The sequence below is a fragment of the Peromyscus maniculatus genome, chromosome 17 (assembly GCF_049852395.1).
Source record: "Peromyscus maniculatus bairdii isolate BWxNUB_F1_BW_parent chromosome 17, HU_Pman_BW_mat_3.1, whole genome shotgun sequence".
Lineage (NCBI taxonomy): Eukaryota > Metazoa > Chordata > Mammalia > Rodentia > Cricetidae > Peromyscus > Peromyscus maniculatus.
In genome coordinates this window covers 32,019,558-32,047,405 of record NC_134868.1, presented here as the reverse complement: position 1 = coordinate 32,047,405, position 27,848 = coordinate 32,019,558, and the positions used below count along the sequence as shown (strand labels likewise).

The window sequence follows — 27,848 nt, the reverse complement described above, 5'->3', positions numbered from 1 at the left end:
CCAGTGAGAGTTTTACAAGACCCTTCAAGGAGAAAGAGGCATGAGCCAAACTGCAGGAGGTCTGTTACTGCGGGCCTGATTTTTGTTTATAAAATTTGTATTGAATTATATACTTAATGTTGGATAAAATATATAGTGTATGAATTATACCACAGTAAGTTAGTGAGCAGGCAAAAATTTAGGTTCTGGTTTATACCTATGTCTGTTAGAACGAAGCTCAGTACTTGTTCCAATGGCTAAGTTATTGAATTAGGCTACCAGAGCAAGCAATATTTGTTGTAGGGTCAGAGCAGTCTGTCTGTTCTAAGTGCTGTTCAGTCATTTCTTACCTGTGTTGTTTTTGAATTTAGTTTGTTGATGGTACTTTTAAATTGACTTTTTGACTTTTAAAATTGACCTTTTTTTGTTGATGGTACTTTTAAACTGACTTTTAAATTACTGGCTTACTTTTTGTAGGTTAAAACAAATGCTAACTGAACTTATGCGCCAACAAAGCCAGCATCCAGAAAAAACTAGAAGCAAAGAAAGAGGCAGTAGTGCATCACACCCCTCTTCTCCCAATTTATTTTGTCCTTTCAGCTTTCCAACACAGCCTGTAAATCTGTTGAATCTGCCTGGATTTACTAACTTTCCATCATTTGCACCAGGTAGGTAACTGAAAAACTGAAGGAAAAATAAGTAAATGCAAAGATTTTGAACTGGGTATGATATTACATGCCTAAAATTCCAGCACTCAGGAAGTAGAGCCAGTAGGATTAGAAATTCAAGGCCATTCTCAGATACATACTGAGTTTGAGGTCAAACTGGGCTATGAGATCTGCCCCCAAAAAGAAAAAAAAAAAGAGTTTGAAATTATAATTTATCTATTGTATTGATTTTTCTTTATTATTGTTTCAGGGTGTTTTATATGCATATAATGTGTTTTGAGCAAATTCTCCCCTCCCTATGGATTCTTCCTGTATCCCACATCACCACTTTTCCCTCCCAACTCCATGTACTCTTTGTTTGTTTGTTTTGTTTTTAAACCTACCAAGCCCACTTAGTGTGCTCTTACGTGCATGGATGTAGGCAATTTACTGGGGTATGAGCAGCATTCTCTCTTCCTCTCCTAGCAGCCATCAGTTGACAGTGGCTTTTCAAGAAGGGATAGGACTTTGTGAACCCCTTCCCCATCTCTATTACATGACTGTTTTAAAATACATGATACCTTTATTCTTTGGAAATGTCCTACATGCCTAAAATGTATTGTGGTCATATTCACTGCCCAGTCATCCTCCCAAATCTTCAAGATCCACCCTCCACCCTCTCCCAACTTTTCGTACTTTTTAAAAAATGACCAAGTCTAATTTAGCTGTAGCTGCTCATAAACTCCTCTGAGTGTGGGGCCATCCACTGGAGCTTGTGTGACCTACTGGGGGCTGCACCCTTAAAGAAAACTGACTCTCCCTCTTCCATAATGTCACTATGTCAGTAGCTCCTCAGCTAGGGGTGGGGAGGTGGGGCTCATGAACCCCTCCCTCTTCCATGCTAAACTGTTGACTGCCTTGATCTTGTATCGGCCTACTGCAGAAAGCCCAGTTGCTGTGAGTTCATGACTGCAGCAAGAGTCCAAAAGACACTGTTCGCTCTGGTCCTCCTCAAACTCTATCTCGTAAAACTTTTTGTCCCCTCTTCCTAAATGTTCCCTGAACTGTGTGGGGAGGGCCTGCATTATAGATGTCCCATTTGTGGCTGAGCACTTCATTGACACGTATTCTCTACTTTGATCAGTTGTGAATGTCTTGCATGAATTTTTGGAATGTTTTAGAATTGCAAGAAACACTGTTAAAGTTACATTTTTCTACATTGTTCTTCTAATGAAAAGTTAATAAGCATGACTGCTAACAAAACTCAGCTATTTATTCAGGGGAAAGATATTGATCTTGTTTAAGGGCTACTGTGACCAGGCAAAACATTACAGGGGAGTAAAAGATGAATAAGATAGTACTTAGGAGAAGCCATATCTTGGCGAGTATATTTAGTGTAGGGTTTCATTTATGAAGGTGGTTTTAGGTGTTTTTATTGTTTAGTTGCTTTGCTTTGTTTTCCCTCGATATGCCAGGTACTATATGTCACTGGGATCCAAAGATGTTAAGATTAAATCTTAAAAAGAATTCAGAATTTAGTTAGGAAGGTTAATAATGTTAATAAATGCTCATAGCAATGCAATGATTGCTATAGTAGGGATGCAAATACTTGGAGAAATGAGCAAGTTGGTTTTAGAAAAGATGTATTTAAGCTAAAGGATGAATAGGGTCATTTCCTTAATGATTAAAATGGGAAAAGCTTTTTAACCACTTAAGAGTTTCAAAGCAATAAAATATCATTTGGAGAATTTAGAGGTAGCTCAGTGTGCCTAGTGTTCAGAGCCAAGGCAGGGAAGTGATTGATGTAGCTGGAGAGGGGCAAAGACCTTTTGTGGCCTGCTAAAGAAGCTTAAGCTTTATATTGCAATTAAGAGGAGCTACAGAAGTATTTTGAGCTGGGGAATGACATGAGATTTTTATTTCAGGAAGATTATACTGTGGTACTATTGGGATTGGAGGGAAGGAGCTATGAGTAACTGACTCGAAGGCTTCCGTAGTGATGTTAGGGAAAGAGGGATAGCCTGATCAATGGCAAAGAATGGCAGTAATGGTAAGAAAACACTTGGAAGTATTAGAGTAAGGTAAGTGGCCAGTTGATCACAAAGGAAGAAGAATTAAATGTATTTGCCAAGGAATATAAAAAACAAAGGTTGAGAATTCTTCATGAATATTAATACCCATATTCACAATGTATTTCCTTAACAAGATTTTCAAAGCATGGGCATTAAAACTTGAACAGGCTCTTTTTTACTTCATGAATATTGACTAATATTGATAGCATACATTACTTGAGTAGGCTTTTAAGCAGTAAATGACAAGATGCAACTGTTACTCATTTCACATTTATAATAGTCATACCCATGCCAAATGACTGTAGTATCAATTTCGTAGCATTATTTTAACTATTAAGTGAAATTGTATATAAAGTACTTATTATTGAGTCTGGCACCCTATGATAATTTGATAAGAGCATTGTTAGTTATGACTTCTAGTTCTTTTTTTAAGATTTTAACTTTTAACTTTTAATTATGTATATATGTGTGTGTTAAATGTGGGTTTGTGCACATGAGTGCAGTGACCATGGAGGCCAGAAGAGGGCATAGGATCCCCTGAGACTTGAATTGCAAACAGTTGTGAGCTGCCAAGTAGGTGCTGGGAATGAAACCCAGGTCCTCTGGAAGAAATTGCTCTTAGGAGGTACCCAAGAGCTGTTTCTCCAGCCTCAGCTTCTAGTTCTTAAGGGAGAACCATGGATGACTTTATATCACAAATACCTCGGATGGAGTAGGCTGAGCTATAATAGTAAATGAGTAAATGAGCATTAGTTTATTGAACTGACAGTTTGTTTTGGTAGGTTTGGACTGGATATTTAGTCAGTTAAAGCTCTTAAAAATAAATTTTAGTTTCATTTAAGGCTAAGGTACTTCTTCATTCTTTTCTTTCCCGTGTTTTTATTAGGAATGAATTTCAGCCCTTTATTTCCTTCTAATTTTGGAGATTTTTCTCAGAATGTTTCTACACCTACTGAACAGCAACAGCCATTAGCCCAGAATTCTTCAGGGAAAGCAGAGTATATGGCTTTTCCAAAACCTTTTGAAAGCAGTTCTTCTATTGGAGCAGAAAAGCAAAGGTACTTGTTTGTATCAGAATCTGATGCTTTGATAGAAATGGGCCACCAGCCCAAACCTTGTGGCCTAAGGAAAGACCTGTGTCAACAGGGCTTGACCTCTCCAAATAGGATCTGTCATCTCCAGAGCATCCATCCCAAGCTGTAGCAGCTCCTGGACCACAAAGCGGTAGCAGAGGGGAAGAAAATAGCAACCGCCAGGGTTACTACGCTTGTGGGGTACAGGTCTCACTGTACCCTCTTACAGTTGTATTCAAAGCAATAAATTAAAATGGCCACAAAAAAAAAAAAATCTGATGCTTTTACTACTCACGTAAATTTTTTAAAATATTACATTTAGTGTGTGTGTGTGTGTGTGTGTGTGTGTGTGTGTGTGTATGTATGTTTGTGTGCACACATGCGCATGTGTGTATGGGGGGTGTCAAAAGACAATTTGAGAGAGTAAGTAGGTTCTATCTTTATACCATATGGGCCCTAGGGATCAAAGTCAGGTTATCAGGCTTGGCAGCATTAACATGTTGACCTATATTGGTGGCTCACAATTTACCTGTGACACAGGGGAATTTTTGTGATTGTGTAGTTTGATACAGTATTGGTTATATAAAAAATAGTTATCCCTCGATCTTAAGAACTGATTGATGATCGTTGTCCAACTGCCAGAGTTTTGGTCCAGGATATCTTAAGAAATTCATATGACATCACCAGAAATGTATGATTTATTCTTGATTTGATGTTTGTCTTTAGGTTTAAAAAGTTCAGTGTTTACCATTTTAGTATTGAAAACTGATAGTAACTGCTAGGGAATAGTTGTTTGATTCATAGCCTCTGAAGGCCATTCAGATATTATTATATTGAGTATTATTTGATTATAAAAACAACTTTTAGCTGGGCATGGTGATACATCCTTTGAATCCCAGTACTTGAGAGGCAGAGGCAGGCAGATCTTTTGAGTTCAAAGCCAGCCTGGTCGATATACTGAGTTCATGCCAGTGAGGACTACATACTAAAATTCTGTCAAACAAACTTTTGTCTAGGAAGTTTTGATGGTACATGATATCAGCCATAGTTAGGGTTTTATATTATTATTATTATTATTATTATTTTTATTATTTTGGTTTTTTTTTTTTTTTTTTTTTGGTTTTTTCGAGACAGGGTTTCTCTGTGTAGCTTTGCGCCTTTCCTGGAGCTCACTTGGTAGCCCAGGCTGGCCTCGAACTCACAAAGATCCGCCTGCCTCTGCCTCCCGAGTGCTGGGATTAAAGGCGTGCGCCACCACGCCCGGCTATTATTTTGGTTTTTTCAAGACAGGTTTTCTCTGTGAGCTTTGCATGTTTCCTGGAACTCACTCTGTATCCCAGGCTGGCCTCGAACTCAGAGATCCGCCTGCCTCTGCCTCCCTAGTGCTGAAATTCAAGACATGTGCCACCAACACCCGGCTAGGGTTTTATATTCTTTCTTTCTCATGTTTATTAATTTTTAATATGATAATCTCCCTAGCTATAATCTCTGACACAGTAGTGTAAAAGAAGAGGTCCGGTTCCAGCCATCATTCTTTAGGCATTTTTACAGCTATATAAATAAGTTTTTATAGTTACATTAATAATTCAGACAATTATTTTGGTAGCTAACTTGAAAAAAATCCCTATAATCTTTTTTTAGTTTGCTTGTTCTCAGAGAAAATAGGCAAATTGAGCACACGTAAGGAACAGCAGGCAAGGCAGCTTACGAGAACACGCCTGCAGCCTTGTTGTTTTCATGAAAACAAACCGAAAAACCTAGAAGAACGAAAAACTTAGATAGCAGTTGGACCCAGTATTCTGTTAGAAATGTCTTTGTGATTTTTTCTACCTGAGCCCTTTATAAATATGTAATCCACATTATACCCCCACTTAGTAATCTGATTGGACATGTCTCAGTTTCCTAAATTAGCATTTGCCACTGTTCATTAAGTCATGAACTTTGGAGGGACACTTGATAGATAAATAGATAAATCTTAGAATTCCTGTGTTACAGTCACCTAGGAATTATTTCCTCTCCCTGACATTGTTGACTCCTTCTTATTAGTTATCCTAACAGTTTTATCTGTTAAGTTCCTTGTTTCATTATGAAAGCATCAGAGCTTGACACAGGGATCAGTTGCCATTTAGAAAGGAGATTGAATGAGTCACAAGCGATGAGTATTTATGCAAAGCTTCAGTGAACTAGGCCTCCTATTGTGATTTTTCCACTTCATTATCCATGTTTTATATACCCTCAATATGAAAACTACTTTGATTTTGCATTAACTATGTCATTGTTTAGGATGGAACTACATATCTTTTTTTAGCTACTTGAATTATTTCAAATTAGGTATCTTTATCTTACCAAATCTGAACTATCAGAGATAACAGGTTAAGTGACTAAAGATAATAAGGAAGCTAAGACCTAGTAGTGTTTTATAAAGGTCATAAAACTTACTGTAAAGTGCTAGCAAGTAAATATTTTAAGCCAGGCAGACCATACTCTCTCTGTCGTAGACAATCTTCTATGCAATTTTTATATTAAAAAAACAAAACAAAACAAAAAAACCAAAAAACAAAAAATAAAAACCAGCCAGGCCTTTAATCCCAGCACTGGGGAGGCAAAAGCAGGCAGATCTCCGAGTTTGAGGCCAGCCTGGTCTGTAGAATGAGTTCCAGGATAGCCAGAGCTATAGAGAAACCTGGTCTTGAAAAAGCCAAAAAAAAAAAAAAAAAAAAAAGAAAGAGAGAGAGAGAGGGAGGGAGGGAGGGAAGGAAGGAAGGAAGGAAGGAAGGAAGGAAGGAAGGAAGGAAGGAAGGAAGGAAGGAAGGAAGGAAGGAAGGAAGGAAGAAACCAGCCACCGTCTATAAAGATGAGAGTGACTGTACGCTCACTGTATTTTATAGGGACTGAAATGTGAATTTCGCTGGGCTTGGTGACACGTGCCATTATTCTCAGCACTCAGGAGCTAGAGGCAGGAAGGTCTTTGTGAGTTCAAGGCCAGCCTGGTCTACAAAGTGAGGATAACCAGGGCCATTACACATAGAAACCCTCTCTAGAAAAACCAAAGAAGAAAAAAAGAAATGTGAATTTCATGTATAACTTCCATATGCGGAATATTTTTCTGATTTAAAAAAAAAACAACAAACTCTTAAGAATAGAAACAAAGCCAGGCAGTAGTGGCATATGTCTTTAATCCTAGCACTGGAGAGGCACAGGCAGGGGATCTCTCTGAATTCTAGGGCAGCCTGGATCTACAGAGTGCGTTCCAGGATAGCCTGGACTTCCCAGAGAAACCCTGTCTCAAAAAACCAAAGAATAGAAACAGACAAACCTTCTAGTTCACAGGTCATCTAAAACAGGTATTTACTGAATTTGTTCTATAAGCTAGAAACTTCTGACTCTTGAGTTAAAATATATAGGTCAGTATCTCCCAAAAATACTCTTCGTGAACATTTGCTAGGCTCTATGATAAAAAGTTGTATATTTCTTTTTTACACTTGCTCTTAAGACATTATAAGTACACTGGCATATAAAGAGTTCTGAGAAATCCTGCATACCTATTTAATTTTATTTTGTATATTTTTAAAATAAGTGATGGCGGCATTTAGCAGATAAAATTTGAGAAATGACATTAGACCAACAGAAACTACTCAGTGAGTAATGGAGTACACTAGTGGAGTGGCCATTTGTTTTCACAAATTCCAGTTTGTGTGAAATGCTTTGAGCAACTCATGTAGATTCACAAGCTATCAGCTCAATTCTTTCACAGCCTTTTCTACCATGTTTTGCTTGTTATGTCTTATATCTTTGAATTTATATTTTCTTTCCTACTCTTTACATCATAAATGTTAGTTCTTTGATTTAGACTTTGCCAGTAAAGGATCCAAGATAAAAGTAATTTGTAATACGTAGTATTTACACATTGAATGCATGTTTTTGTGGAAACATTTTTCTAGCCTGATGATTCTATTCACCTAAATTTATTCCGTATATGGAGATTTCAATAGATATAAATAAATCTTAATTGTGATGTCTAAAACTTTTTTATTGGTAAGGAATCAGAAACACCCTGAAGAGGAAGTTGAAAACACCAAGACACCATGGTTATATGATCAAGAACGGGTAGTAGAAAAACCACTTTTCAAGACTGGATTTGCAGTATCTGTAGAAAAAGCTACAAATAGTAACCGCAAAAATCCACCAGATACAAGCAGGAGAAGACGCCAGTTTGATGAAGAATCATTGGAAAGCTTTAGCAGTATGCCCGATCCCATAGATCCAACAACAGTAACTAAAACTTTTAAAACTAGAAAAGCATCTGCCCAGGCCAGCCTGGCTTCTAAAGACAAAACTCCCAAATCGAGGAGTAAGAAGAGGAATTCTACTCAGCTGAAAAGTAGAGTTAAAAATATTGGTAAGTTTTGAGATTGTTGAGCATTTATAGTATAAATACAAGAAATGTTGGGCTTCTTAATTTGACATGCTGACATTTTTATACAGCTAGATGTACAAGTATTGTTGAGACCCACTTCAGCCATTTTAAGTTAACTCTATGGTTTTTAAATTCCTAAGTAGCATTTAATGTAAGTATTTTACATTATTTTTATTTATTCTTGTGTATCTTAAAATTTCTCATTTCATATATATACATATATATATACACATAGACATATGATATAGATATATATATATATATATATATATATATATATATATATATATATATATATAGTATATATGTACACATCTACCAAGCAGCATGTTTTCCCTTCCAGTGTCATATCCTTTCCTTCCTTCCTCCCTCCCTCCCTCCCTCTCTCCCTCCCTCCCTCCCTCCCTCCCTTCCTCTCCTCCCCTCCCCTCCCTCCCCCCTCCTCCCTCTTTCCTTTCCTTTCCTTTCCTTTCCTTTTCTTTTTTCTTTTCCTTTCTTTTCTCTTTTCTTTTCGATAACCAACTAATTCCAGTTAGTGCAGCCCTTATGTGTATGGTGTGGAGCCATACACTGGAGCCCAGGAAATGCTGATAGTAGGAACACTTTCAAGGAAGAATGATTCTTTCCCAGCAGCTATCAGCTGTCAAGACTCAGCTGGGCAGATGTTCTCTTAAATTTTATGTTACTGAAAAGTTGCCTAGACTTTTTTTTTTTCTTGGCATTTCAGTGTTATACCAGGATACTACATTGAATTTTAATCAAGTCTTCTTCCTAGATTCTTGATGAGTCATTTAATGGGCTTCTGATTCTTAATACAGTGTTGGTTTGGTTTTTGTCTTTTTTTTTATTATTGTTTTTGGTTTTATGAGACAGGGTTTCTCTGTGTAGTTTTAGTGCCTGTTCTGGATCTCGCTCTGTAGACCAGGCTGCAGGCTGGCCTTGAACTCACAGAGATCCTCCTGGCTCTGCCTCCCCAATGCTGGGATTAAAGGAGTGTGCCACCACCGCTCAGCTACAGTGTTCTTTTTTATTACCATAAATAAAACCACTTTTAAAACAGGTTTACTTATAGATAAAGTAGTGCTTCGTTGAATTTTGTTACTGAATATCATATTAAAGTTCTCTTTATAGCATTGCTATGTGTACTTGATTTTAAAAAGTAGGTTCTTCTATACTTTTTTTAAAAGTTTACCAAAGTACTAGATTTAAAGCAGTTTTTTTTTTTTAGTTAAACTCTGGAATGTTGTAAATAAAGATCACATGCTTAATTTGGTTAAACCAGAGACCTATTCAAGTAGATCATGCTATTTTTCTCTGAGACAGAGCCTATGAACAATCACATAGTTTTGGATTTCTTGGTTCTTTGTCCCCACAAATATTCTGGTATATAACTGAAGGAATGTGAGCAATTTTTATTGTAACGTTCTCTCATTTAGCTAGATAATTTGATGTGCTGGGGGCAGTACTCCTTAAACTTTTTAAAGTTTCTTATGGACTCCCATAGAATACTGTTTTAAGTAGAGATTCTGATTCATCAAAAGACTGAGGCAGGATTATTGAGAGTTCAAGGTCAGACCTGGCTACCCACAAAAACCCTTTTTAATAAACAAGCAGACAAAAATACAGATTCTGCTTTAGTTGGTCTGGAAAAAAATCTATATTATTGTGAAACCCCTTTATTTCTTTTTTTAATCATGATTTTTTTTTAATTCCTGAGAATTTCATGTTCTGTAAAATGAAATATCAAACCCAACCCCATTTCCCTCATCCAACTCCCCACATATTCCCTAACATGTCACCTTCCCAACTTTGTCTTTTTTCCTTTGAAGGTCTAAAAATTTTTTTTTTTTTTTTTTTTTTTGGTTTTTCGAGACAGGGTTTCTCTGTGTAGCTTTGCGCCTTTCCTGGGACTCACTTGGTAGCCCAGGCTGGCCTCGAACTCACAGAGATCCGCCTGGCTCTGCCTCCCGAGTGCTGGGATTAAAAGCGTGCGCCACCACCGCCCGGCGAAAATTTTTTTATTTATGACAGTGTTGCACGATCTCTTTCACTGGTAGATGGCCTTGAATAATTCATTCAAGAAAGGTTGTTTAGTCCAACTTTATGAAACCTGTGTCCTTTGCATACTGATGGAAACACTGCCAAAACTTGTTCATATTTCTGGATCAGACTGTAGTTGTTAGAGTAGGCTTGAAAAAACACAAGAATCCTGCCCAGAACTGTGAGCAACTCTGTAGAGCTGCTGTTGACCCGTCTTGCCTTCAGATGGCCAACGAGGGAGAAGACTGTCTTTTTGGATAAGTCCAGTTAGTGTTGCGCATATGGGTGGGTCATCCACTACAGCACAAGAAGTGTTGCCAATGGAAGGAAACACCTTCAAAAAGACTGAGTTTTTCTCCCCCAGCAGCTGTCAAATGCCAGTCACTCTTAACAAAGGAGTGAGGCCTGAAGAGTACCTCTCCCATCTGTCTGTGCCAGAGTTTGGCTGCCTTGATCTTGTGCAGGGTTACTATATCTGCTGTGGATTTCTGAGTTCTGTAACCATGTCATATCTAGAAGACAGCATTGCACTGCACTGTTCTCCATCCTCTGGCCCTTATGTTCTTGCTACCACCTCTTTCGAGACATACCTGGAGCCTTGGGACTTAGGGGATGCTGTTGATAAAGATCCTATGTAGGACTGAGTATTCCATTTCTTTTCAGCATTTTGACTAATTTTGCATCTTTGCAATGATTGCTGTCCACTGAAAAAAGAAGCCTTTCTGACCAAGACTTAGAGCATCTATGGATATAAACATATATTTAGAAGGCAATTTTACCGTGACCATTTAGAAAAAATAGTAGCAGGTTCAGTTCTAGGGCTTAAGACCTCTGAAGCCTTGGGATTTTGATCAAGATTATAGTGCCAGGCATGAAATTTCCTCCTTTGGAGCAGGGCTTGAATCCTGTCAGTCAGTATTGCACCAGTGGGCACATCTTGCCATTCCGTCTGTATTGTGGCATGCAGGATCCACTGGGTAAGATCATTGGTGTCTTTTCTCTCTCAGCAGCCTTCATAGCTCTTTCTGACATTATGAAAACAAAGGAAGTTTCCCTATTGGTTTGAGATTGATATCTCTATGGCCTACAACCATAGTGTGTGCTGTCTTCAGCAGTAGGGTCTTTCCATGGAATCAGGGTGGGTGTCTTAGGGTTTCCTTTTCTGTGATAAAGTGCCATGATACCAAAAGCAACTTAAGGGAGGGAAAGCTCTAAGTCAGCCTTCAGTTGTAAGCCATCATGAAGGGAAGTCAGGGCAGGAACCTGGAGTCAGGAACTAAAGCAGAGGCCATGGAGGAGCGCTGCTTACTGGCATGCTCCTCCTGACTTGCTTAGCCTGCTTTCTTCCAGGACCACCTGCCCAGTGTTGGCGTCGTCCGCAGGGGGCTGGTCCCTCCTGTATAGTCATTAATCAAGAAAGTGCCCAAGAGACTTACCTATAGGCCAACTGAGAGCCCCACTTCCCAGATGACCCTACATTGTATCAAATTGATATAAGACTAGTCAACACAGTGGGTAACCAAGGATAGCCTGTGGTATTTTGTATACCTTTGGAATCTCCCTACCAATAAATTGTAGGGAGGTATCTCCTGACTTACATTGCAATTTTCATATAATAATTCATGTCCTCTGGGAGCTACATTGTCCACCAGTGCAGGGTAATTCCATGCAGACATTTCTTTTTGTTTTTGAAATTAGCTTACTAACATGGTTTCCTTCATTTTGGTTAATTCACAATCTATATCTCCTCTTCTACTCGTCCCCACCTCCATTCTTGCTTAGTCCTTTACCCCACCTGCCCCACTGTACCCTTTTCTTCTTTCATAGCACGTGTATTCTGCTATGACTCCAATTATATTTTACAAATGGATTTTGAGGTAGTAGACTTGAACAGGTCTTCCCATACCCCTTCCTTTGGATTGGCCTTCCTTACAGCCCCTTGGTTTTACCCATGCTCCCCAAGCCTTTCTACTCCCTGTAGTGTCCCTTCCCAACTCCAACTGAAAAATGCCCCTTCTGGCTTCCTCTTGTGCTCTAAGTTAAACACACATGGGACAAATGATTTGAAGCTAGAATTTGCATATAAGAGAGAACATGCAACATTTGTTTTCTCCACCTAAGTTACTGCACTCTTAATTCTTTTTCTAATTCTTTGCATTTATCTGCAATCATGATTACATCTTTCTTTACTGCTGAGTAATACTGTGATGTGTTCTTATCCATTTGTGAGTTGATAGACATACAGGTGATTCCACTTCCTAACTATTGTGGAGAGAGTGGTAGGGAACTTTAAAATGCAGCTGTCTCTGTAATAGGATGTAGTCTGTTGAGGATAAGCCTAAGAGTCAGATAACTGGATCATATGGCTATTTCTAGGTTTTGTTTTGTTTTGTTTTGAAAAACTTCCCAAATGATTGCCAGCATTGCTGCCCAAGTTCACATGCCCACCAACAGTATGTAAGAGTTCCCCTGTCACAGCATCTGTACCAGTATTTGTTGTCATTAGTAATGCTGATTATGGCCATTCTGTTTTGCCATATATATGGTTCAGCTTTTTTATGTTAGGGCAAAGATTGTTATTCTGATCTTTGTACTGTCTTCCTTCATGTGTAATTTTAAAAATATCTGCCCAAATAATATTCACATTTGTTCAGCTGGCATTCACTGCCATCGTTAAGGCCCCATTTCACAGCAGAATCAAACAAGATAGCACTAAAATTGATTTATATATAGCAGAATCAAATTGTTCAACTACACTCTTGCTTTTTAGAATATAAGCCATTGATAAGGAACATTGACATTTATAAGCTCATTAGGAATATACAGACTTTTGGAGCCAGCCTGTACTAAAGAAATCAGTATACACTGTACCAAGACTCCAGAGCAACACTGAAACAAAATGATCCAGGAGACAGTTTCATCTTTAGCCATTTTATAGTCCACTGGTGTCCTGCAGAAGTGAGTCAGAAAGTTCTCCTGTTTCATTAGAAGCTGCGAGGGTGTAAGCATGCATGTTTTTTTTTTTTCTAGTCAGCCTTCCGGAGAGAGAGGATAGATAGTAAGTGAGAATGGGCCACATAGCAGCCCCGTGTTCCAGGAAGCTGATAGAGTGGGTCCGCTCTTCCTTGAGTGGCTGTTTGGATGTATGCAGGGCCTTCAGAATGCCATGGCTGATGCCTTTCCCGACACTGAAGGCATAAGTAGAAGTGCTGCTGTTCATGTAGCTGCTCCAGTCGGGCGGAGTCCAACAACCAGATATGAGAGAGTTGTGGACAGACATGAGAGATGAGAGAGAGCCTCAGGGTATTGTGTGTCGGTCATGCTTTTGCAGTACTGTCTCACCTGGCCAGTGTTAATATGGAGTATTAACCTTTACTAATTCTGCTGATCCCCTTGAACGAACTTGACCTGCTTGCTCACATTGTAATTGAAGTTATTTGAGAGGCCAAGTCTGGAGGATTGCAAGTTTGAGGCCAGCTTGGGCACCTTGTGAGATACTATCTCAATAACAAAACAAAACCCAAATGCCCTAGAGATAACTCGTTAGTCACACATTAGTACCTTAACTTAGAAATCCAGATCTTGGGTAGGAAGGATGGCTCATCATGTAAAGATGCTTGCCGCCCAGCCTAGTGACCTAGGTTCCATCTCTGAGATCCCCATTGTGGAAGAATGAACAGATTTCCCAAAGTTGTCCTTTGACCTCTACATGCTGACACAGCTAAACATATACATAATAAATAAAATTTAAAATATAATATAAAAAATAAAAAGAAACCTAGCTCTTGTCTTTAATAATTTTAATTTGGGTCTTTTTCCTCCCTTTGTAAATATTATTTTAAAATTATTTATTATTATATTATTATTCTCTCTTCTGTGTGTGTGTGTGTGTGTGTGTGTGTGTGTGTGTGTGTGTGTGTGTGTGTGTGTGTGTAGAGAGAGAGAGAGACAGACAGACAGACAGATACTATAGGGTCATAGTCCCCAGGTAGATGCCCTGTGGCATATGTGTGAAGGTGAGGAGACAACTCCATGTAGTTGATTCTTTCATTTCACCTTTATATGTTCTCCAGGATCAAATTCTGTTTCCCAGGCTAGCATAGAAAGTGCCTTTAGGCTGAGCCACCTCTCTGGTCCCTCCCTCTTTAAAAAATTTTCTTAGATTGTTTTAATTTACATATATGAGTGTTTTACCTGCATGTTTGTGTGGGCACTACATGGCTGGTGCCATTGGAGGTCAGAAGAGGCCATTGGATTCCCTGGAAGTGGAATTATGGATGATTATATGTTGTCACTGTGTCAGTGCTGGGAACAAACCCAGGTCTTCTGGAAGAGCAACAAATGTTCTTAAACACTGAGCCATCTCTCTAGTCCTCCACTCTTTTAAAGAATATTACTTATTCTTGGACCCCAACACCAACTCCACTCTCCTACTCTTGCCCCAAACACATCCTTCTTCCTTCATGTCCTCTTTTTTTTTTAATTATTGATTTTTATTTCACATGCATTCATGTTTTGCCTGAATGTATGTCTGTATGAAGCTATCAGATCCCCTGAAACTGGAGTTACAGGCAGTTATGAGATGCCATGTAGGTGCTGGGAATTGAACCCGGGTCCTCTGGAAGAGTAGCCCGTGCTCTTAACCACAGAGTCATCTCTCCAGCCTCTTCTTTTTTAAAACAGCTCACTGTATTTATTGGTCATTTTTCTATTTCTGTGCTAAAACACCATGACTTAAAGCAACTTATAGAAGGGTTTCCTTGGGCTCAAGCTTCCAGAGGGATGAGAATCCATTGTGGTGAGAAAGCAGTAGCCATAGCAGCTTGAGGAAGAAGCTAAGAGCTTATTTTCTGTCTTAAACTACAAGCAGGAAACAGAGAGCATGAACTCGAAATGGTGTAAATCTTTAAACTCTCAAGAGCCTGCCTTCAGTGACATACCTTTTCCACCAGTGCCGCAGTTTCTAAGCTCACACCACACAGTGCCATCAGCTGGGGCTCAAGTACCAAATGTCTGAGACTATGGGGGACACTCATCCAAACCACCACACTCAACACTCAGTGAATACAGTTACGGGCTGTGTTAACATAGGTGTGGAGCCGACCACTGGAGCGTGAGCAACCTACCAGTGACCACTCCCTACTCCAAGAAAAGTTCCTCCCCCTCTCCCAGCGCCCACCAACTGTCTATAGCTCCTCAGCGAAAGTGGAGCCTCATGAGTCCCTATCCCATGGAGGATGGTTGACTGGCTTGATCTTATATGCAACATATGCAGGTAGCTATAGCTGTTCTGAGTTAATAAATGAAACTGTCATGTCCAAAAGACAGCAAGCCACAGTGGTCCTTCCTACTCTCGGGCATTTATAGTCTCTCTGCCTCCTCTTCTACGATATATCCTTGGCCCTGCTTGGGAGACTAACAGATGTCCCATTAATGCTGAGCACTTAACAGTTATTTTCATAGAACTTTGACTAATTATGAGTCTCCACATTAACCTATGCCCACTGCAAAAAAACTTAACTGATTCAAGTTTAGAGCAGCATAAATCTATGGCAATGAGTGTAATATTTAGAAGAGTTTGAGAACATGTCCTTTAGCAAAACATTGGTAGTAGGTTCCCATGTAGGGTCTATAATCTTCTAGTTGCGGACTTTTTGAAATAGGTTTACAGTACCAGGTGTGAATTCCCTCCTGTGGAGCAGGCCTCAAGTCCAGTCAGAGATCAGTTACCCTATAACACATTGCCACTATTTTACCAGTGACTTCAGATAGGTATTGCAGCATGCAGGGTCCATCACTAGGTGGGGCTGCTGATGGATTACTTTCCTCCCCGACTAGCCTGCATAGCATCTTTAAGCTCTATAAAAGCCAGACGGAAGGAAGTTTCCAGGTCAGTTCCAGCTTAATTTTGCTATGCCCAGCATCCAAAATGTATAGTGTCTTTAGTAAAGGAAATCTTATCTACTTATGATAGACAGCTATTTTCCCTCTAAGAGTTTTTATTGCTGTGATAAAATACCATGACCAAAAGCAACTTGAGAAGGGAAGGTTTATTTCAGCTTACACTTCTACATCAAGCCTATCAGCAAAAGGAATCAGGCAGGAACTGATGCAGCGGCTTAGGAGGAACTTCGCTTACTGACTTGCTTAGTCTGTTTTCTTTCTTTCTTTTTAAAAAGCATTTCTTTTGATTTATTTATTATGTATACAGTGTTCTGCCTGCAGGCCAGAAGAGGGCACCAGATCTCATTACAGATGGTTGTGAGCCACCATGTAGATGCTGGGAATTGAACTCAGGACCTCTAGAAGAGCAACCAGTGCTCTTAACCACTAAGCTATCTCTCCAGCCCCTCAGTCTGTTTTCTTACTGCAACCAAGACCACCTGCTCAGTGTTGGCACCACCCATAGTGGGCTGGGCCCTCCCAAATCAATCAGCAGTACCTCCCAGATTTTGCTACAAGCCAATCTTATGGGTACAGTTTTTTTCAGTTAAGAATCCCTATTTACAGATATGTCTAGATTCGTGTCAAGTGGATAAAAACCAACCAGCATGTCCCTCTTTGTAGCATCACAATAATAGGGCATTTCTCTCTCTCTCTCTCTCTCTCTCTCTCTCTCTCTCTCTCTCTGAGGGGGCAGATTGACTGCATGTTTCCCTTTGTAAAGTACACAAAGAGAATTTTGTATGTATCCATAACCTATATTTAATTTCAATTAGAATTCATTTAATACTTCTCATGTGATTCAGTAATAGAGTCAAAAGTTTAATTCCATTTATGTAAATCTTCTTGTTAGGTTAACATACCTATTTTTCTTCAGAGCAATTTGTGTTAATCAAACGACCATATGTATGGTACTCATACCGTTTTCTACAGTACTTTTGGTAGACATTCCCTTTATTAATGGACTTGTTTTATGTGACTAACAGTAATAAACTAGCCTTTAAGAGAACTCTTCCCGGTAAGTTTCATTCAGAATGGATAATAGTGACTAGGCTTCATCCTGAAAAAACAGTAAAGAAATCCTAACCTAAATTATGTTCTTAAAAATAGAAGAGGTTTGAAACCACAGAAGATATCACAGAGGCAGCACAATACTTGGGGGAACTTACTTGATATCATCAGAGCAGCTGTTCTGGTCTAGGGGACATAGCAGTAAAGGTTCTTCTCTCACTTGTCTAGAATGACAAGGGTAAAATCAAAGTCTAGTCTTAAAGCTATGGTAGAAAAGATGCATGCAGCCTCTCCTTGGCCCTTCTGGTCTGCGGAGTAGTGATCTCCCGGAGATACTAATAGGCAAAGATACTAGTGAACAGATACATGGTGATCGTTTCTACCCTTACACATAAGTAAGCATTACCTTTTGCAGCTCAGAGTAGAGAAAATACTTCCATGTTTTCATATTGCTAGCTAGAATATGGCTTGACCAGAAGAAAAATAGTGTCTGCTCTATAATCTTAGAATGTCACCATTAAAGCAACCCAGCATTTGTGTGCAGCCTTAGGGTGGTAAAATTTGTAGTTGGGCCAGTGAATATAACAGTGCATATAAAGAGAAAACTAGCAACCAGAGAGAGTTCATAGAGGCAGACTACCAGAACAAGCAAAATCTAGCAAAAGAATTATTTGAAGGAACTATACCGTTGAACAAAATAAGGGCATATAAGCAGATTGAATTATAATATGTAAATTCTTTATAACTAGAGAAATGGTTTTATTAATCTTAATATTGTTTATTAAAGCAAATTACCAATTTTGAATCAAAGAAAAAAAAAGAATTCTATCTTTATATAGACCAAAATTAGTAGGTGATAAAAATCAATTGGAAGGGCTTATTTTAGAAGATTAAGAGAAAATCTTTATCTAAAGTACTCTGAGTCATAAAGTAAAAAAGCAAGAAGCAATATTTAAACACATAATGAAGTGATAAAGGATTTGAGAGTAGTACATTTCAGAACAGCCAACTTTTGTCCATCCAGGGTGATCAAATTCCTGAATATCAAAGATGAGTAAAAATGTATGTTCCCGGAGAAAAGAATAAGTTATGTGCAAAAAGGAGCCTAACTGGCATCAAGCAGTCTCACATTTGATAAAAGAAAGATGAACAATACATAATCCAAATATACTGTAGAGGCAAATCCCTGTAATCCTAGCATTTGGGAGGCCAAGGAGGACTTGCTTCTTTAAAGCTGTTTAGTTCTATGTCCAATTTATTAAAACAAAGCAAGCAAACAAACAAGGGGTGCAAGTTACAGTGGGCTGGGACTGCAATGTAAGAATCCTGTGTTCAGCTAAGAGAGCAGGCTTATCTTGTCTGAAGCAAATCATGGAAACAACATATGACTCATAACAGATTAACTTTGTGTAAGGAAAGGTAAGAAGACAGTACCCTAGCTAGGCATGGCCGCATACACCTGCAACCCCAATACCGTGGAGGCTGAGTCATAAAGATTGCTGTGAATCTGATGATCATCTGAACTACAGAGTGAGTGCCAGGCAGATGGTGTCACAAAGAGCCAAAAAGAGACAAGACAAGGAGGGGAGGGGAGAGAAGAGAAACAGAGACACTTTTTTGTCCTTTGTTCTTTGTTTCTATGTGTGTTTCTGTGTGTATTCCTGGAGCTCAATATGTAGCCCAGGCTGGCCTCTACCTCAGAGATCTGCCTGCCTCTGCCTCCAAGGTGCTGAGATAAAAGGCGTGCCCCCCCACTACTCAGCTATGAGGTATACTCACAAACACATACACAAACCAATCTCAGTGTATAATTCAAAGGTAAAGTGGCTGATGCAGGAAGTTTGCTACAAGTTCAAGACTGTGTGTCAAAAGAAAAAGTATTAGCAACTGCTAATATATCAAAAGGATATTAGACAGTTGACTGTATAATTTCAGAAACATTCTCACGATTTATTTCCAGAAAATCTGTATTAAAAGGAAAAAAAGTCATATTCATAGTGTAGGTTAGATTTGAAGTCATTCCTAGTGAAACAAAAGAAAGCGAGTTAAGGACAACAAAGCCATTCTTCAGTGCCTATTGCATTGTAGAATGGAAACACGTCACAGACACTTCTGTCAGAATGGGAAACTAAAGAGGGACCCTTCTGCATTACCAGCCTGTTTAGTTTATCTTAGGACCAGAAATAATGGGAATAACTATTAGTAAAGAGAATACTTGTTTCTGTTAGGGTTGTTTGTTTGTTTGTTTGTTTTGTTTTGTTTTGGTAAATAACTAATGTTAACAAGGTAAACTGTTGAAGTACCTCAGAACTGAATAAGTGGGCACACACTTTTCTTTGCTAACAAGAAAAGTAGTAGGTTTATAAAAAGCTGTATATTTTGGGTAATATAAAAAAAGATTAAGTATAAAAACATAGGCACTTCTGAGATTTAAAAAATATATAAAATTAAATGTAAGTCTTCTTCAAATTAAGTGCATTTAATTTTAGTCTTTTTTTTTTTTTTTTTTTTTTGCCTTGGGTTATTTTTGAAACTGAACAACAAAAAGGCTCCAGCATATATGGAAGGATAAATACCTAAGAGTAGTCAAGAAAAGAAGCTAAGTGGGGCTTGCTTACCAAATCATTAAACATACTGTATAACTTCTGTGACCAAAAGAATAAAAAGGACTTGGAATAGAAACTAAAACAATGTCAAAAATAAGATACAGTGAAATAGGAGGGTTAATGTATTGATCAATATAATTGATTTTAATTCAGTGGGAAGAGGATAGATATAACCATCTATCCATATAGAATGAAATCTGTCCATATAACAATGAATATGAAGTTTAAAAACCTTAGGAAGAAAATGTAGTAGAGTGTTTCTATTTTGTATTTCATAAAATTGAAAACGCGTTAGCTTGGAATCTGGAAGAGAATTCAGATCTGTGATTTCTCTTAACTGTACTTTTAGTCATGGTGTTCTAATGACTATCAGAAGATAAATGAACTGTTGGAATTGATTCTTGTAATTCTTCCTTCTAAAGTTTATTCTGAAGGTATTCAAAGACATTATTTTCTATCCTGTTTATGCCAGGCCGTTATAGCGCTCTAAATTTAGAGTTACTTGTGCTATTTGACTGTGGAAATGAGTTTCCCTTTCAGTCACGTTAGTTGCATCTGATAACAGCTGTCACTTTTTTTACCCGAGGGTATGAAAGTGCCAGTGTGTCTAGCACATGTGAACCTTGCAAGAGTAGGAACAGACATTCAGCCCAGACTGAAGAGCCTGTTCAAGCAAAATTATTCAGCAGAAAGAATCATGAACAGCTGGAAAAAATAATAAAATATAGTAGGTCTGCAGAAATATCTTCAGGTATGTTCCTCTTTTTTGTTTATTTTAATCCAAGGAATTCATCTTAAATTTGAAAAGCTACACTAAAGCAAGTTTTAGTAATAGGCTTTCACAGATTTCTGTCTTGTGAAAGATTTTAATCATAGAAAAATGTAAACTAGAAATATTTTTTGTTGCTGTGATCTCTTTAATGTTTCTGACACATTAAAAATTATTTTAAAATAAGTAATTGATATTAATATGGAATTCCTAATTGAAATTCTGAAAATCTTATCTAAATAGGATTTGATTTGAAATCTCATTACTTCCTTTCTTAAAACATTTGCTATATCATGCCTGTACTAAAGTGTGCGTCCCTTAATATAACAACTGTGGCCATCAAGGAATTGGTTCCTTTCTCACGCTCCTCTGCCTTAAACTCTTTTCTTTTAGTGATACTGAATTAGAGCATTCCCGTGGCTGCCATGTTCTCTTTTCCATATCACATCCATCCCCTTTTTGCCTCCCTCCCGCACCCCTTTAAGCTCCTTTCATTCTTAAATAAAATTTTAATTATGGAATCTCCAAATTGTATCTGAGTCTAAGGTTGGCCACTTTTCACTTTCATTTCCATTCTTGCCTGTATAAACCTTTTCTATTATCTGAGTCACAGAATATAGTATTAAATTATTTTAGATGTTTGTGTCATCCTTTTGAGTGCTTTGGTAGCAAACAACTACTTTTATATTTTTACACTAAATTTGGTATAATACATGATAGGTGGTACACTCTCCATAAGTGTTCATTGAATAGAGTCATGACTATCACCATTTTAAGTCAGCACCAATATTTTACTGATTTACAAAGAATAGGTACATCTCAGATACATAGAGAAAGTCGGTAAATATGGATTTACAATCTCATTTGTCTCCTTTGGTGAAAATGATCTCAGCTATCATTTGTATCATACTTACTACATACATTTTTTTTTTCTTTGTTTGTTTCATAGAATTTTTGACCAGGTCATTTGAGCCTCATAATGCCATTGTTTTGCTTCTGTTTTTCAGTACTGTTAAAAGGCTGGCAATATGAAATTGTACTTTCTTGTAAACTTTGCCAAATGGTGCCCTTAACTTAGTATATGTTCTTTGGAATTCACCCTAAGGGAGCAGAAGTGAGAAAAAAATTGAAGGTTTAGTGTTGGCTGAACAGTCTGATTCTAGCTATGTATGAATAAAAATGTAAAGGAAAATAAGGGTAGAAGAAAATATATCAAAACATTTGCAGTGGTTTTGTGATCTATAAACTCATTTATAGCTTCTGAAATGGATATAGTAGATAGTTGTTAGTTTTGTAGTTAGAAACTTCACATTTGCTTGTATTTTGAAATGGCTTTCTCAAGCTCATATTGCTAGGAGTTAGTAGCACTGAACTTTTTAACTATAAAGTACAGGATTCTTTTGGGAAAAATAGTAATTCTATTGTACTAGAAAAAATTAGTAGTATTATTTCCACAGAAAGTTAGTTTTCCAGACCTTATTGTTGTCAGATTAAAAAAAAAAAATTGAGTTCAGGCATGGTGGCACATGCTGTTAATTCCAGTGCTCAGAGGGCCGAAACAGGCATATCTGTGTAAGGTGGAGGCCAGTTTTGTCCACATACCAAGTTGTCTACTAGCCAGGGCCACATAGTAATAACCTGTCTCAAAAAAATTATTGAATTTTGGTGAATTAAATAGTTTTGAGTATAAAAATATACTGAATATGCTACTCATTAATATTCTAAAAGACATGTTTTTCATTTACCATGACCCTAATATTCTTTACATTGTTTATTGATGCTTGTTGTAACTTGGCCTATAACATGCTAATTAGAGTGCAGCACTTATTGCTATTATTGGATTATGCTTTCCTCTTCTCCCACGGGAATTATAGGAGTGTCAGGGTGTTTTTATACTCCCTCTCCTCAAAAAAAACAAACCTCAAAGACAGTGCTTCACCGTGACTCTCATCATTAGTCACAGCAACTTTATAGCAGAGTTTCTTTAATGAGATTACATCCCATTTTTAAATTTTAAAAGTATATATTTTTTTAAATAAAATAGTTTTGTTGCTTATGTGTTTATGTACCACGTGCCTGACTAGTGCCTCTGAGACTGTAGTTGTAGGTGGTTGTGAACTGCCACATGAGTGGAGAATCAAACATGGGTCCTCTTAACCACTGAGTCATCTCTCTAGCCCATCTAATGAGAATGTTTCCAAATATAGCATAAACTATTCCTTGAAATAGCATGTCACTATAGGCAAACATTTTTAATTAATTGATTTTTCTCATTCACTTATTATAAGCGTTTTATGTCTTTACAACATGTACATATTTTATGTTCAACCTGTGTCTCTCCTTTCCTACAGCACATGCTAAAATGCTAGAGCAATCTAGCAAATCTAACAGAAGTGCATGTGATGAAGCACCAGGTAACAGTCTGCTTAGTTCTGGTGTCCATGATTTTTACCTTTTTTTATTTACTGAAGCTAAAATCCTTATGTTATCCTGAATTTTTTTGTTTGTTTGGTTTTATTTTATGAGTCACAGAGCCTTGGCTCTTCTGGAGCTTTCTGTGTAGACCAGGCTGGCCTTGAACTTGAGAACTACCTGCCTCTGCTTCCTGAGTGCTGGCATTAAAAACATGTGCTACCAGACCCAACTTGTTTTTTAGTTTTATGTATGTTGGTGCTTTGCCTACATGTATATCTGAGTTGGATGCCTGGGGCTAGAGCTACAGACAGTTCTTCACCACCGTGTGGGCTCTGGGTCCTGGAAAAACAGCTAGTACTCTTAACTGTTGAGCCATTTTTCTAACCCTGGAATTTCTTTTCTTTTTTGGATTTAACTTAATATATCTATGTTTCTGAACGTAGAAAGATAAAATACTCATATTCTAAAGTCTTTCATTTATAATTTGCTGTTGGCAAAACTGCCTGCCTTTCTTGTTTTGTTAACATGAAACCTAGCTAACACATCTGTAAACGTAATAGAAACTGTTTTTGTAGTATTGTTTGAAAGTTATTTGTTTCATATATCTGAAATAGTGAAAAGCATTAAATTTTTTTGTAAGTAGATACAGGTGTTTTTATACCATAGCTATTTATTTTTCACTATCAGTCAATATTTGAAAAAAATTAAATAAAAACCAATGATTGGCATAGACTATAATAAATAAAGATCATAGAAATTTAGAAATATTCCAAAATGCTACTTTGATTCCAAAATACATATTTGTATTAGATACAGTCTTATATGAATTAGAATTACAAAAATATTTTACCTCCTCCTAGTGAGAGGGATTTTTTTATTTCATGTGATTCATATGATTATAGTTATAAAAACATTTTCGTTCCTTTTGCAGCAGTGAATGGAAAGTAAAGTCCTATTTGAATCCTTAGGAGTCTCTAAAGAAAGTTAAACAATGGCGAGAGTGTTGACTGAGCTGTTAAAGGCCCGGTTCGTCACCAAAATGTCAAGTGAAACAAGGACCCAGACCTACAGCAGTAGAATCAGGATTAGGTTGGCAGAGATTAGGGAGATTTCTAGCATTAATTTTAGTTTAGGAGGAAAGACTGACATGAAATTTAAACCTTCTAATTGTATTTAAAAAAAGAGTTGAAGGTTGTAATTAATTAGGAGTAATTTTATTATAGAATAATAATTTTATCATATCAAACTATTAAGCCATAAATACACTACTTTTTTAGAGCTTTGAAAGAAACATTTTAAAAATTAAACTATAATTAACATGCTGTATATGGATTGAAAGTTGATATAACAAATAGTACCTCCTAGTCTGGATTTTTCTTCCTTGAAGTGGAGATTTCTTGGTTTTCATTCCTACTTAGTTAATGTTACTTTTATTTTAATATATCACATATGGATGTTTTGAAACTATTACGAGAACCTTAATATATCACCTTTTAAAATGCATAGCGGTCTTAAGGAATGATAGGATAGGTTGCATGTCTTTTATGTTCGTGGGATTTAATACCTGGTCATGTAACTTAGCTAATTAGTGCAGAGGTTTTTTTGTTTGATTTTTTTTTTTAATCAGCATACATTACTGCTGCATTATCTTATCCCTATTCTGCAGAAATGATTACATCTTCATTTTCTTTTTATGCCTTTCAAATAAACGACATTCATTGAAACACTCAACATTTTTTTTTTTCTTTTTCTTAGAATCATTGCTTGAAAAAATGCTCTACCAGCTAGCTCAGTCGGTAGAGCATGAGACTCTTAATCTCAGGGTCGTGGGCTTGTGCCCCACGTTGGACGCCAAATGTAGATGTAACCAACTGTCTTATTAAATAAGAAACACAGAACCAATGCAAAGAAGAAAGCCAAGAGATCAGAGCTAAGAGCCTTACCCTGCAGCTAGCCTCTTAAGCCAAGAGACCTCTCCGAAAGAGCGCTACTTCCTGTGTGTTTGTCTTTATATAGTCTTTCTGTTCTGCCTTCTCATTGCTTGTAAACCCAAACACATGACTGCCTCGTCACTGCCTGTCTATAGGGACTTCCAGGTCTTCTATGGTTGGGATTGAGATTAAAGGCGTGTATCTCCAATGCTGGCTGTATCCTTACACAGAGATCTACCTAGCTCTGTCTACCAAGTGCTGGGATTAAAGGCATGCGCCACCACTGCCATGCTCTTGCTATGGCTCTAATAGCTCTGACCCCCGGGCAACTCTATTTATTAACATACAATTAAAATCACATTTCAGTACAAATAAAATACCACCATAGTAACTAGATACTTGCAGTTCTACCAGTGTTCCAGAAAGATCACAGAATTTGGGTGTGGGCTGCTTTTGTCTTTGTTTCTTTTTCTAGAGAGAACACATTTCCTGTTTGTACCCTGAAAAAAGTCTAGGGCTAAGCATATGATTCAAGGTAGCATGTGTGAGGCCCTGGGACTGGTTTCCATCACTACACACCCTCACAAAAAGAGTATGACTTTACAAGTGTTGTCAACAGTTTATGTGGCAGTATTTTAGATAAATAATATAGTGATGTAGAGTGTCTGTAAAACTGGCAACTATACTTGGGCACCTTCTGCTCTGATTTGAACCAGTTATGTAAATATGACATTGTAGTGAAATTAACCAGTTATGGCATAATTGTGCATTATTAAGCCGCAGCATTTTTTTCAGCATTAATAAATGGATTTTCTTTTTAATTATGAAGTTCATATTACCAAAATAAACCAAAATTGTTTTAATTTAACTTATTGCATTCAGTGCTTATAGATTTCAGTCATTAGTCCCACGAAGTACATATAATTTTCCAGGTTTTGTTTTTAATGTGGGTTTGGCTTAGTTTTCAGACCAGTTTTTGGCTATGTAGCCCAAGCTGCTAGCTCTAACTTTTAGTCCTTATGTTCCACACTGCTGGGTAGGCTTTACCACACCTGGTCAATTTTTTAAAATTGAGATTAATTTAATACTAATTTTTAGTTAATATGATGCTGTGTGGCATCAGATATTGCTATTCTTGAATTTAAACATTTTAATACATACTATTTATCTCGATGTTTTAAGATTATTTCTTTAAAAGCCCTAAAATAGAATTGTGTTCAGTTATAGCTTAGAAAATTATATAGATTAATAAAAGGTATTACAAAGGTATTATATTGTTGTTATTTTCTTGATTTTTTTTTTATCTTCCAGAAACTGGAAGTGATTTTTCCATGTTTGAAGCTTTACGGGATACTATTTATTCTGAAGTAGCTACATTAATTTCTCAAAATGAGTCTCGTCCACATTTTCTTATTGAACTTTTCCATGAGCTGCAGCTACTTAATACAGACTACTTGAGACAGAGGGCTTTATACGCATTGCAGGTATCTGGTACCTCATTATTATTCTATCAGCTTACTCCATGTTTATATATGGTTGCTTTCTTAAGTGGAGCACATCCTTGCTCTTTATGTGTTTAGATTTATTTTTGGCTTTTTGCAGCATTTTATTTTAAATTTCTTATATAGCTTCAGTATGTTTTAGGTTATCTTTACATGCATGTGTGTGTGTGTGTGTGTGTGTGTATTTGCCTTGTATTTAATCTATGAAAAGTACTTAATTAATTTTTTCTTCTATCTGCCTCTGCTTTTAAGTTTGTAACATAAATTTGGAATGAAGTGTGTGTGTGTGTGTGTGTGTGTGTGTGTGTGTGTGTGTGTGTGTGTGTGTGTGTGTATTGTATATAAATGTCTTTATTTCCTTATTTAGGATATTGTATCCAGACATATTTCTGAAAGTGATGAAAAAGAAGGAGAAAATGTAAAATCTGTGAATTCTGGCACTTGGGTAGCATCAAACTCAGAACTTACTCCAAGTGAAAGCCTTGCTACTACTGATGATGTAAGCCAATATGATATGTTAAATGTGAACATACTTTCAATATATAATAAACAAAAGTTGAAGTTATTGTCAGATTGTGGCTTTACCTAATATAGTTGATGTTTAGCTTTTAAAAAATGATAGAGAATGCTACAGTAGCTGGGTGGTGGTGGCACATGCCTTTAATCCCAGCACTCAGGCAGAGTCAGGCAGATCTCTGAGTTCAGAGCCAGCCTGGTCTACAGTGTGAGATCCAGGACAGCCAAGGCTGTTACACAGAGAAATTCTGTCTCGAAAATACAAAATAACACACCCTACAATAGCCATACATCTCTTTAATAGACATTTAAATAAGTCTTTGTTGTGTTCTTCAGAACCATGAGTAGGACAAATAGCAGTCAGATCGCAGAAAAACATGGACAAAAGAAGATGAAGAAAAAAATTTAATGTATTCTACTTAGACAAATGTCTGAATAAAATATAAAGAACATGGAAAATGGCAGGCTACTTTTATATGTTAGATACTTGGGAATGGCCTCTTTATAGGTTCAGATGTTGATTTTGGTTCTTGTATAGCAAATGCTTTTTTTTAATAACTCAAGCACCTGGAGATCTCTGATTAGGAATAGAATAATTGGTTAGCAGACATCTACTTATAGGTAAAGTGTTGGAATAACATTGTTGTGATTTTTCTCATTATTATAATGTTAACATAATGTTTTCTAAAGATACTTCTCCAAAAGGATATTTTGTCTTTTTTGTTTGTTTGTTTGTTTTTCGAGTTGGCTCTTTTTTTAGATAAGAATAATTTGCTTAGAAACAATTGAGGATTTTCTCTTATTTTTTACTCTTAAACTCATGTTGAAGACAATTCTTCCTTTTTCTACTTAAAATTGTTCTTCACTGTGCTCTAAATCTTAGACTACTGCAAAAAAAATGTTTAAAAATTATATAGTTTATATTTT

The 27,848-nt window shown here is 37.2% G+C and overlaps 1 protein-coding gene across 50 annotated transcripts in view; it reads left to right on the top strand.

Annotated features, from left to right (window-relative positions):
* Pcm1 (pericentriolar material 1) overlaps window positions 1–27,848 on the top strand; it is a 93,843-nt gene that overhangs the window by 47,503 nt on the left and 18,492 nt on the right. For 20 of the 50 annotated variants that reach the window (XM_006996671.4, XM_015990001.3, XM_076553475.1 and 17 more), the window contains 6 exons: window positions 457–647; window positions 3,585–3,756; window positions 7,812–8,170; window positions 20,375–20,539; window positions 26,215–26,387; window positions 26,773–26,904. In XM_006996671.4, the coding sequence (XP_006996733.2) occupies window positions 457–647; window positions 3,585–3,756; window positions 7,812–8,170; window positions 20,375–20,539; window positions 26,215–26,387; window positions 26,773–26,904 (1,192 nt within the window). Of the gene's footprint in view, window positions 1–456; window positions 648–3,584; window positions 3,757–7,811; window positions 8,171–20,374; window positions 20,540–22,908; window positions 22,972–26,214; window positions 26,388–26,772; window positions 26,905–27,848 lie in introns of all 50 variants that reach the window. The other 30 variants (XM_076553478.1, XM_015990000.3, XM_015989999.3 and 27 more) reach the window with 2 other exon arrangements.